Source organism: Balaenoptera acutorostrata, chromosome 10, assembly GCF_949987535.1.
Source record: "Balaenoptera acutorostrata chromosome 10, mBalAcu1.1, whole genome shotgun sequence".
NCBI classification, from domain to species: domain Eukaryota; kingdom Metazoa; phylum Chordata; class Mammalia; order Artiodactyla; family Balaenopteridae; genus Balaenoptera; species Balaenoptera acutorostrata.
This window is the reverse complement of record NC_080073.1, coordinates 64,321,745-64,332,320: the sequence shown is the minus strand read 5'-3', so window position 1 is coordinate 64,332,320 and position 10,576 is coordinate 64,321,745. Positions and strand designations below refer to the sequence as shown.

The following is a 10,576-nucleotide window of genomic DNA, read 5'->3' as shown; positions in this document are numbered from 1 at the left end:
CTTAATTAAAAAATACTTTATTGCTCAAAAAAATGGTGTCCTAGGGAATAAGGAGATCCAGAGAGAGGGATGGTATATAAGGTATATATGTATGTATGTAAAAATAACTAAGAAATATAACCAAATATTTATGTGTTACCCATATGTAGTAGGATCATTGTGACTTTTTTTCTTGACATTTACAGTCAGAAAAAATGACAGATACTTTTAACATTTAAATTACAAAAGTGTATACAAATATGATAACAATGATGCTTTAAAGGTAATAAATAAAGTAAAACATTTAAAGAAAATACACCAAGAGATAAAATAGTGGCTATCTCTGTGAGATTTAAATAAAGATATTTCTATTTGTTGTTTTTCAAATGCTGTACATAAGTACCAAATCTTATAAAATGAAAAAAAATTGTACTTTGTAAAGGAAAAGAAGGCAATTTAAACAGTATAAAAATGTCTCCACTGGTCTCAACAACATATTAAAAATAGTAGACCCTTGTATGTTATTGCCAGCCTTCTCTTTCATGGGGTGTCCAGAGTCTTTCTTCCATACTTCCCTGGGGGATTTGACCTTACAAAATCATCCAGTCTAATTCAGCAGAAAATATCTTCTATTCTCAAGCTTTCATCTCTGTAGAGGGCAATCTCTGCACAGCAGATGACCACATTTCAAAAACTACTAAGTCCTATCATAAAGGAAGAAAATATTAAATTTAAACATAAACGTATGTTGAAGTCATCTGATAACAAGTGGTCCCGTCTTCATTTAATAATAAATTTGCTGAGCCAGCAAGCATGTGACCTTTTTCCCAGAATGATTAGAATGTGCAATAGGCTCTATTATTAATATGAAATGTGAAGCAGAGAGCAGATATGAAGTTAGGAAAAGGAAATTTGAAGGAATTAAGGATATTTGTCAACGGTTGGTCTTTATAGTTTTTAGAGGTGCCACAAATTCCTGAAAAATCAGACTCAACTAATAGAAGTTCCAGAACAGTTCGGACTCAGATATAGAACTGCTGTCTTCAGATAGGAATATTAGCTGCTTTATAGATAAAACCTTTCATGGAATACATTTTTGTAGGAAAGGACATGATTTGACCCTTATATTAGCTCAATTCTAAAAGATGTTGTACTATAAAAATGTATAAATTATGTGTGTCAAAGAAGAGGATATTATTAGAACATTATATAACTATAATGTTGTTTCCCAAGAGCTTGGAATAAAGATTATTCTCCCAAAACTTAAAATAAAAGGTCAACAAGATACAATACTGGAGAGATGTTCAGTTTTATTTCGAAGAGGTAGCACTGTGAGCCAGCTAGGATGCTTATGATTGAGGAGATTAATTTACCCAAAATAAGCAAGAATGTGACATATACCTCATTATCATTAATAGTGATACACGGGGGCTTTTCTAACCTGATGCCATTAAATATTAAGTCTATATATATTTAATTATAGATCTAATACCCTTTAATCAAAATCTCTTTTCATCTGTTGGCTTTCCCCTGTTGACATGCTACACAAAGAAAATACACTGGCCAGCAGTTAGATTTCTTTTTATAAATAAAGCAATTGGCAATATGATTAATATTTCCATTTCTCATATCTTTTTTATTGTTAGTTAAGTCCTAAAGGATGGATCTAGTCTTGATCCCTTTAGACAAAGAGCCAGAACTTGTTCAACAATATCTCCCAAGGTGATGTTATCTGGTGGAGCTGTTTTGATCCTGTTGGGGACAGCCAGCCTGTCTTCCCTAATGACATGTGCATGTAGCTCATAGGGACTGTTGTTTCACTCTTTTTCTTAATTTAATTTTTATTTTATATTGGAGTATAATTGATTTACAATGTTGTGTTAGTTTCAGGTGTACAGCAAAGTGATTCAGTTATTCATATACATATATCAATTCTTTTTCAGATTCTTTTCCCATATGGGTTATTACAGAATATTGAGTAGAGTTCCCTGTGCTATACAGTAGGTCCCTGCTATCTATTTTATATATAGTACTGTTCTTTCATGTTAATGTTTAACCTCTTCAATGGACAAAATTCTACCAATGGACACAATTATATTGTATTTAGAGCATTGAAATGTGAGTCAAGTGCCAGGGTACATGTTAACAACCAGCACCAAGACACACAAACTGGAAGCATGGACTCCTCCTTGGTTCCTCCTTCCCATCCCTTCTGCATCTCAGATGGTCCCCACATCCTATAAGTTCCAAATCCTTAAATATTTTGAATCTACCGTATCCTCTCCATTGCCATTACTTTTTAGTTCAGGCCTTACCCATGTCTCTCCTAATCTACTGAAATAACCTCATAACTGGTAATTATCCTGTTTCCAAGCCATCTTCCATAGTATTGCTGAGGCAATGTTTCAAAATACTAATCTGGTTGCTTCCTTTTTAAAACTCACCAGTGGCTTCCCTTTTCTCTGTGAATAAATTCTGGTCTCCTTGGCAAGGCATAAGGGCTGCCTATCATTTGGTCATTTGTCTATTTCCCCACCCACCATGAGTTTCAGTGAAATTAGTTCACCTGAGTTCCCCCCGAGTATACCTCACAGGCCCATTTCTATGCTGTGTCTCAGCTTCTCCCCACCCTGTCCCCCCACTCATGGCCACTTCTCACCAGTTTGTAACTGAGGAGACCAGTTCACTGTGAGGAGATTAAGTACATCAGCAAGTTGACCTATTTTTTTTTTTTTTCTTTTCTCCTGAGACCCTCCAGGAACAGGCAGAGAGACTCTATGATTTTTTCTCCCCAAATACTGGTTAATGTCTTCCTTTATTACCAAATGTCTTAGAATGTTTTTTCCAGGCTTTATAGCTAAGGAACTCATCACTCTGTGTATGTGTGTGTGTGTGTGTGTTATATTACATATATTATATATTCTATATTCTACATATAGCCTTTTTCCAGAGCTCTCAATTTTAGATTGACTCTAAATCTGAGACTGTTCAGATTTTTTTCTTTCCTCCAGATATAAGCATCTTACAAAATTTTAAGTAGACAAATACAAATGCAAGGGTGCTTTTTTTCTGGGGTGGGGTTGGGGGAGTCAAATGTCATTAAACACAAAATAGTTGTCTTATGCTCCAAAAAGAAATGTCTTCTAATACATAGATTTTTCACTCATTTACTATGTTTTTATTTTGTTAACAAAGTTTTCTTTCTTTCTTTATATGTAGTTTCTTCTTCACCCTGGTTTATCTGATCCATGAAACTAGGGACCATGCCTCAGCTTTATTTTTTCATAGAGCTCTATGTAGGCTTTTAGTAAGTGTTGGTTGGATAGAAATCATAGTGTTTTCTGCCCAGTGATGAGGCTCAAGGTCTAAGGTATTTAATTTAACTGTTATGAGAATGGATTCTTTATGTGACAAAAAATTTGCAAACAGGTAAATGAGATAGGTGATTTTTGAACAGGCCTTCTGGAGTCTTTGGATGCCTCAATGGCAGCTGTGGATGGCGATGCAAAGCCCCCTGACCAGAGCTTGGGGCTTGCCACCCAAATTTCAACCAGAGCAACTCTGTTTTTTTCTGATTCATTTATTTGAGAGCATTTTATTCAAAACAGAATACATGTTAAAATCACACATCCATTATCACTGGAAACTACTGAAACTGATTTTTTTATCATTATCTCTCACCTCTAAAATATTCTGATTCAATTGCCAGTTTCCACTTCAGTAAATAATTGAGTTGAAGGTACTGTTTATTAATCTGGTGTGTCTATACATTTGCTTGGGGCAAAACTGTATTCTATTTTTACTAAACTCTAATTTAAAATTCAGTACTTCTTGTGCTGTATTGTCACAAAGAGAAATTACAGATATTTTTACGTAATAGTGTATTAATGGAAAATATCTCAAATTAGTATCTATGGTCATCACTACACTGAAAGTACAGTCTTATTAGACCTGCCTAGATCTTGATATTTGCTTTTTTAATAAAGAAGCATATGTATCACTTTGTCCCAAGTGTGTTTAAAAATATTTTGATGAATATATTTCATATGAGTAATTTTCTTTGTAATACCTTTTTTTACAATCTTCATGCATTTTTAAATTGTTTTTATTTTATATTGGAGTATAGTTGATTTACAATGTTGTGTTAGTTTCAGGTGTACAGCAAAGTGATTCAGTTATACATATACATATATCTATTCTTTTTCAGATTATTTTCCCATATAGGTTATTACAGAGTATTAAGTAGAATTCCGTGTGCTATACAGCAGGTCCTTGTTGAAGTAATACCTTTTTTAAAAAAACTGCCTTTAAAAATATTCTAAGGAGGGGGCGGTCTATGGAGAAAGGAGATTGATGGCACAATAAAATGCTAAAAATCCCTGCTTTAGATGGTGACACAGCTGACAATTATTATTTTGAATTAATCAGGAATATGACCACAGATGCTTTCTATACCTGTAAGCAATAGACCTCAGCAGCTGTAACTGTTTGGAAAAGATTAACGCCATTCACCCTATGCCCTGCGTTCAGTTCTGCATAGCACCACTCTCTAGAAAGTTATAACTAACCTTCCTTGAACAGGAAATAGTATTTTGGTATTCTTTTCTTTTGTTTCATCAGTTTATTTTTCTTGTGGTAGCCCCACATAAATTCAACATTTATATGCTTTACTGAGTATGTTTTTTTTTCCTTCCCAGGATTCCTTCACATGTGGCTCCTAACACCACAATTTTCCTTGGTAATGCATTCCTCTCCCACCATCAGTTCTTGTGGGTTCAGTAGGGCCGATTCCAACTGCCTCTATGATGCTGGGCACCAAGTGGGACCAGTTCCACTTTCCAAGATTGATGGGCTTGGGGCCCATCTAGAACTGATGTGACTCAATTCTGGAATCCTAATGGGAAGAGCCCCACTTCCCACTCTGGCTTCTAAGAGAGAAGGATGCAGGCTGAGAGCTTGACAGCATCTTCCATCAAGAGGAAAGAAGCTGCCTGTGAATGGAGCCGACAGAAGAAAGCAGCTCAGAGGCAGGAGGGCAAGCCCTTCAGACCTCAAAGGTTTAAAACATGCAGGAAATCAGCTCTACCACCGGACTCTTCAACTAACAGAACGTCTTGGAGGAGGTCATCCAGGGGGTATTACTGCAGTTTGATCTGTGAGCTGGACCCAGGCAATTCGAAGATCCTCCTTGCCTCCTCTGTCCTCTGAATGTACGTTCTGTCCACTGTTCCCACAGTGGGGCTGCTCTGAAGGACTCAGCCTTGAGAGAGCTCTGTGTGGTTGAGACCATCTGGATGGAGCACATGATTGAACCCAGTTAAGGCCTCTCTATAAAATTTTAAGATTCTGGTGGGTGGGTGCGAACATCTAATTGTCTGTTGTTCACCCCAAACAAGTTCCTTGTATGTAAGTTCCTTTGCTTATTAAATCTGATACCTACCTATCTGGAGCGATCTGCCCCTTTTTTCAGACTCTCCTTGCCCTTTGTGTAAGGGACCAGTTTGCAAACCAACAGAGCCACCAAATCTTTCTTGAGCTTAAACCATTTTTAGTCATCTTATATCAAAAAGAATAATTATCTCAACAAAATTTATAATATAAGCTTAGTGACTCAGTGCCTTTTAAAAGGAAATAATTGATTAATTTTATGGCATTATAATTATTGGTTAAATAATAACTAAGCCAGTGGGTGCAATATAACTGTCATTTGTTTATCTCTTGTAATATAAACCTCATATACATATTTAACATTTATAGCAACCATGGATACAGTCAGCCCATTTTACAGAGTAAATATAAATAACTTCTGATGGAAAGTCATTTACATACACCTACAGAGAAAAATAGGGTTATAATTTCAGTTTGTTGGACTCCAGAGTCTGTACTTTTCCATCATGCATTCTGAAAACAAAATATGCTATAACTTATTTTCTAGTGTAAATTAAATATGGACAATTGCAATCAACAACTCTCTCATTGTGTAACTGCGTACACACAAATGCTCCTCCCACATCTCAAGATAGTCAGTTATCCATGGCTGCCTTTTCCTAATTTCCTGTTATGCAGCATTTTTTTTACTTCTTAAGCATTCATTACAAAAATGTCTCAGGCTATTTTAAAAGTCGAAGCCTCAGGCTGTCCCCAGGTAGATGATGTGTTCTAGATTCTGGTGAGGAAGAGCACAATCTAAGTAAGAGGAGATAAATACTGCCTGTCCAGTCCACTAAGGCTGTTATAACAATATACTGCAGACTGGGTAGCTTACAAATTACAGAAATTTATTTCTCACAGTTCCAGGGACTGGAAGTCCAAGATCAAGCTGCCAGCACAGTCACCGTCTCACGAGGGCCCTCTTCCTAATTCATAGCTGACAACTTCTCACAGTGTCCTCACAAGGTGGAAGGAGCAAGGGACTTTCTGGAGTTTTTTTTTTTAAATCATTAATTCCACTCATGAGGGTTGCACCTCACGATTTAAGTAACCCCCAAATGGTCTACCTAATACCATCTCCTCTGGGGTTTAGGATTTCAACATATGAATTTGGGGGGACACAGATCTTCAGATCATAGCAATGCATCTCATTGAAGCTCAGAAAAATAGTGTCGAGTGGCAAATGTCGAGAAGTCATTCCTTACACATTGCACTATTTGAAGTGTTAGAGGAACTGTGGCTAGAGCAGCACAAGTTTTAGGCACACTGGGGTTTGGGGCACCTGTAAAGAACATTTCTTGTTTGGAAAGATGAAGTACACTGGTTTGATCCTAGTGGAACTTGAATTCCCCACACGTTTTCCTGGGCTTTGCTTATGTCTTTTCTCCTTTTTCCTTTCCTCAAAGATATAAAATTGCCTGAATGATGCTAATTAATGAAGTAGAAACTGAGCCTTCTCAAGTGTCTAGGAAAATTTTGAGTTATAGTTGGGAGGTTTGTACACAGTTTAGCATTCTAGTTGAACGGAAAAAAACCCCAGCTTTTTCCTGATTGCACAGAGTATGTATCATTTCTTAGTATCTGGCTCTTGGGCTTTCTTGGAAGCATAATATCTGAGATCAGTACACTCAGAAGAGAATAATTGAATTTGGACCTAATTAGGAAAGTTCACAGCTCAGGAAAGATTGGTGAGGAAGTGGTGACAAGAAGCCGACTTGAATCAGTGATGTTTTTAGGAAGCAGGAGCAGAAGCTGAAGCCTTATTGTGGATAGTTACTGTTAAGAAGGTGGTCGGAGAAAGACATTTGCTTTTCTTCCAGGTGAACAGCCCCAAGCTGGCTACCATGATAGTTTTCATTTTCTTCGGTAAGTGAATTATGCTTCCGGTTTATCCGATTTCATAACACCAATTCTCCGTGAACCAAATGCTGTCTCCTGTCACTTAACTGTCAAGCTAACAAATGTTTATAATATAAAGTATTAATTACAAATTTATACTTTAACATAGCTTCTTAATTTTGCAAAAATGTACACCTACTTTTACTCATTTATAGCTCTATAGAAAATGCACAATGTGAGAACTGCATTAACAGCTCAGGTTGTTTCTTTTTTATATATAGAATAATCCAATCACTTTAAGTAATTGATCAGGATTTATAGAATTGACATCTGTACTAGAGCCTTTTAGAAATGAAACCTTCCAGTACCTATTTACAAGTTATAAGATGACAAATTTTGAATTATTATCTATTTTTCTTTGGTATTAAATTGAAATGAGATTAATTTAAACCATTCAATTTCCCTGATTTTAGCTGTTACTATTTAATAAGAAGGAGGGAGTTAGTAGAGTAACACAACACGACATCAAATGCTTCTTTGCATTTCAGTCAATTTTTGTAACCTAGAGATAAAGTGTGAACTTATCTCTCTTGTCTTGGGTAGTGTGAATGCATTGTAAGATGTTAGTAAAAAATAATGTATACTTAAAAGTAGAATCTATGAAGATCTACTTGTTATATGTGTTATTGGAGAAGCTATTTATATTTTCATCAGCATGCAGTAGAATCTACAAATTGCATTCAGAAAAAGGGATAGTTAAAATTGTATCTGAATATTAATAATTTACTCATTAAAACAAAGCCAGTGTATTTTCTGCTTACTCTCTGCTAATAGATATTGATGAATAAAGGCATACTTGTGGGCAAGAAAACAAAGAAGTTTATTTCAAATTATGTTGGAAGTCAAAATAAATCTAGTCAAAGAAAATAAAGGCAAGAAAGAAGAAATCATTTATATATTTTCAGGTTTGGGGGGGTTTAAGTAATCATTATTCAAAATTTTGTTCCTTGTATTTATTGCTAATAATGTTTCCTTATTTCTATGATTTATAATAAGGAGAAATCCAGGAAACTTTAATTTTTGTAGATCAGGCAGCAATATAATGAATCACACAAAATAAATTACAACCTCATTATGGCCCCCATTAAAAAGGTAGTGATGGCCACTTGTTTTCAACTTTCACTTCTAAATTAACCTAGACACTAGGTTGCATGAATGAGGGAAATCATACCTAACACTGTTAGGGTCAAAATTGTGCTATTTGATAGGTTTAATCAATATTTCCCATAGTGTGTGCTTCAGAATATTTGTTCAACATCATTTAAATAGGCTTTGTGATGCGGGAAAGTTCTGCAGCCAAAGAAATGTGAGACATAGTGAATTTTTAAAACAAAGCATTTAATAGCCTAATGAGTCTTATACATCTTTAAAGGGTGATAAAATGTGCAATATTCTCCATCTTATTTATTTTAAAATAGAACCTGTTTTTCACCTAGCATTTCAAAATGATCCTTGAAAACTCCTGTCTTAAATACATGGTCAGAAATCATTGTCAGGAATGGATAAGATTCTGGAAAGCTGAAGTTATTTTGATTTTTCTGGGCCAAATCATTGAAGTGGTTTTCCTACTTGATTCAGTATTTCTTCTGAGTGGAAGGTATGGAAAATCATGTAAAACAATCAAGATGATTATTCAACCTAAAATTTTAAATATGAAAGAAAATAAAACACATTTGGGAAAGATAATATGTAGAATTCATTAATGATCATTGCACTGAGATACAAGTGAGGTTTGATGATATACCCAGGAGACCACCACCTATAAGCTTCCTGAGAGAAGTATTCACAAGATAATAGTGATCAATGGCAAATGAAACTCTAGTTGCTTATAAATTGACTTTCTGACATGAAATCCCTACTTCAGGATCTTTGGCAAGCTGGATTGAAATAAGTAACCTTGCGCCAGAATGGAAGTGGCTCTTTCTCTTTCTCTAGGCTTGCTAACCTAGAACAGGAGCTTGGCTAGATGAGGTTATCCATGAACACATGAATACACGGAAAGCTGATATGTCAATTTCCACTCTAGCCCTCAACAAGAAAAATGTGACCAAGTCACACTCATGGGCTTAATCTCCAAATTCAGTGACTCAGCCAGTAATACATATGATCCAATCAGTTTTCATGGATTCTCCTTAGGAGAAGAGGTTTGGAAAGAGGTAAGATTTAAAAAAAAAAAAAAAAAGATGCTGTGGCTTAACTTGAAGCCTATAACTCTATGTTGTGACAAGTCATTCATAATAACATCATCTTTTTAAAAATTCAAATAATTTGGCTGTGATTAAGACATAGCTTGAGGTCTCTTGATTACAGTTAATATACTGTCTCTAGAACTCACTTGTAATTTCCATATTTTTCTATGGATTGATTAAGCAAGTGTCAGTTTGTATGCTTGCAGAATTTGAGTAATTGGAACAATATACTAAATTAACATTGCTACTTTCTTGATATTTTAAAAAACTTGCTGGAACCTTTTCTTTTCTACCCAAAATAACTTGTAAATATCTGGAAGGTGTTATATTTATTGAATATTAAGAGTTATTTATATATAACTCATCCATAAAGAACGATTCAAGTTGGTTAAGTCAATATGCATTAATTGAATATGTATGATCCATCATTGTGTTGATGATAGGGATACGATCATGAATTAATGCCTGCTGAGTAAAACCCCAGAACCCAGTGGTAAAGACAAAAATAAATACACACTTTCATTATGGAGCAATAAATGCTATAGTTGGGAAATTCCCAAGACTAGTGAAACAGATGAGGGGTGTTGAATTCAATTTGAATGTAGGAAAACAGGTATTGAGTTCAGGGAAAGTTTCCTTAAAAATAGGTAGTTATTGTGTCGAGTCTTAAATGACAAAAAAAGGGTTATTCTAGCGTAAAAAGAAAAGGAGTGCCACACAGTAAATGCTCAGAGGTACAAGGCAGCATGGAGCATCTGAGAAACTATAAATGCTCGAGCACCTCCAGATTGCACATGATGAAGAATAGGAGAGTCATGCTAAGAGGAACCATCCAAAGGATGAAGCAGAGAAACAGCAGGACTAGATTGGTGCATGAGGCAGATTAGGGGGTGTAAAGAACCTATCTGAATAAGATAGAACTGGAGGCAGACTGACTAACTGGTGAGTTGGTCAAATATTCAAAATGAGAATCAATGAACCATGCAAGAGTGGATATGGGAGAGTAAAACTGAGGATAGAAAAGTAACCTATCATGAACCCAAGGTTCCCAGTGTTGGTGCCATTGTGAATGGTGAAAT

General features: G+C 35.4%; 1 protein-coding gene across 1 annotated transcript in view; it reads left to right on the top strand.

The window, feature by feature from the left end:
* The first annotated feature begins 7,253 nt into the window (after positions 1–7,253).
* The window catches only part of GFRAL (GDNF family receptor alpha like), a 59,825-nt gene continuing 56,502 nt past the window's right edge, over positions 7,254–10,576 (top strand). Inside the window, 1 exon segment of the mRNA XM_007186949.3 lies at positions 7,254–7,275. Coding sequence (XP_007187011.1) covers positions 7,254–7,275 — 22 coding nt within the window.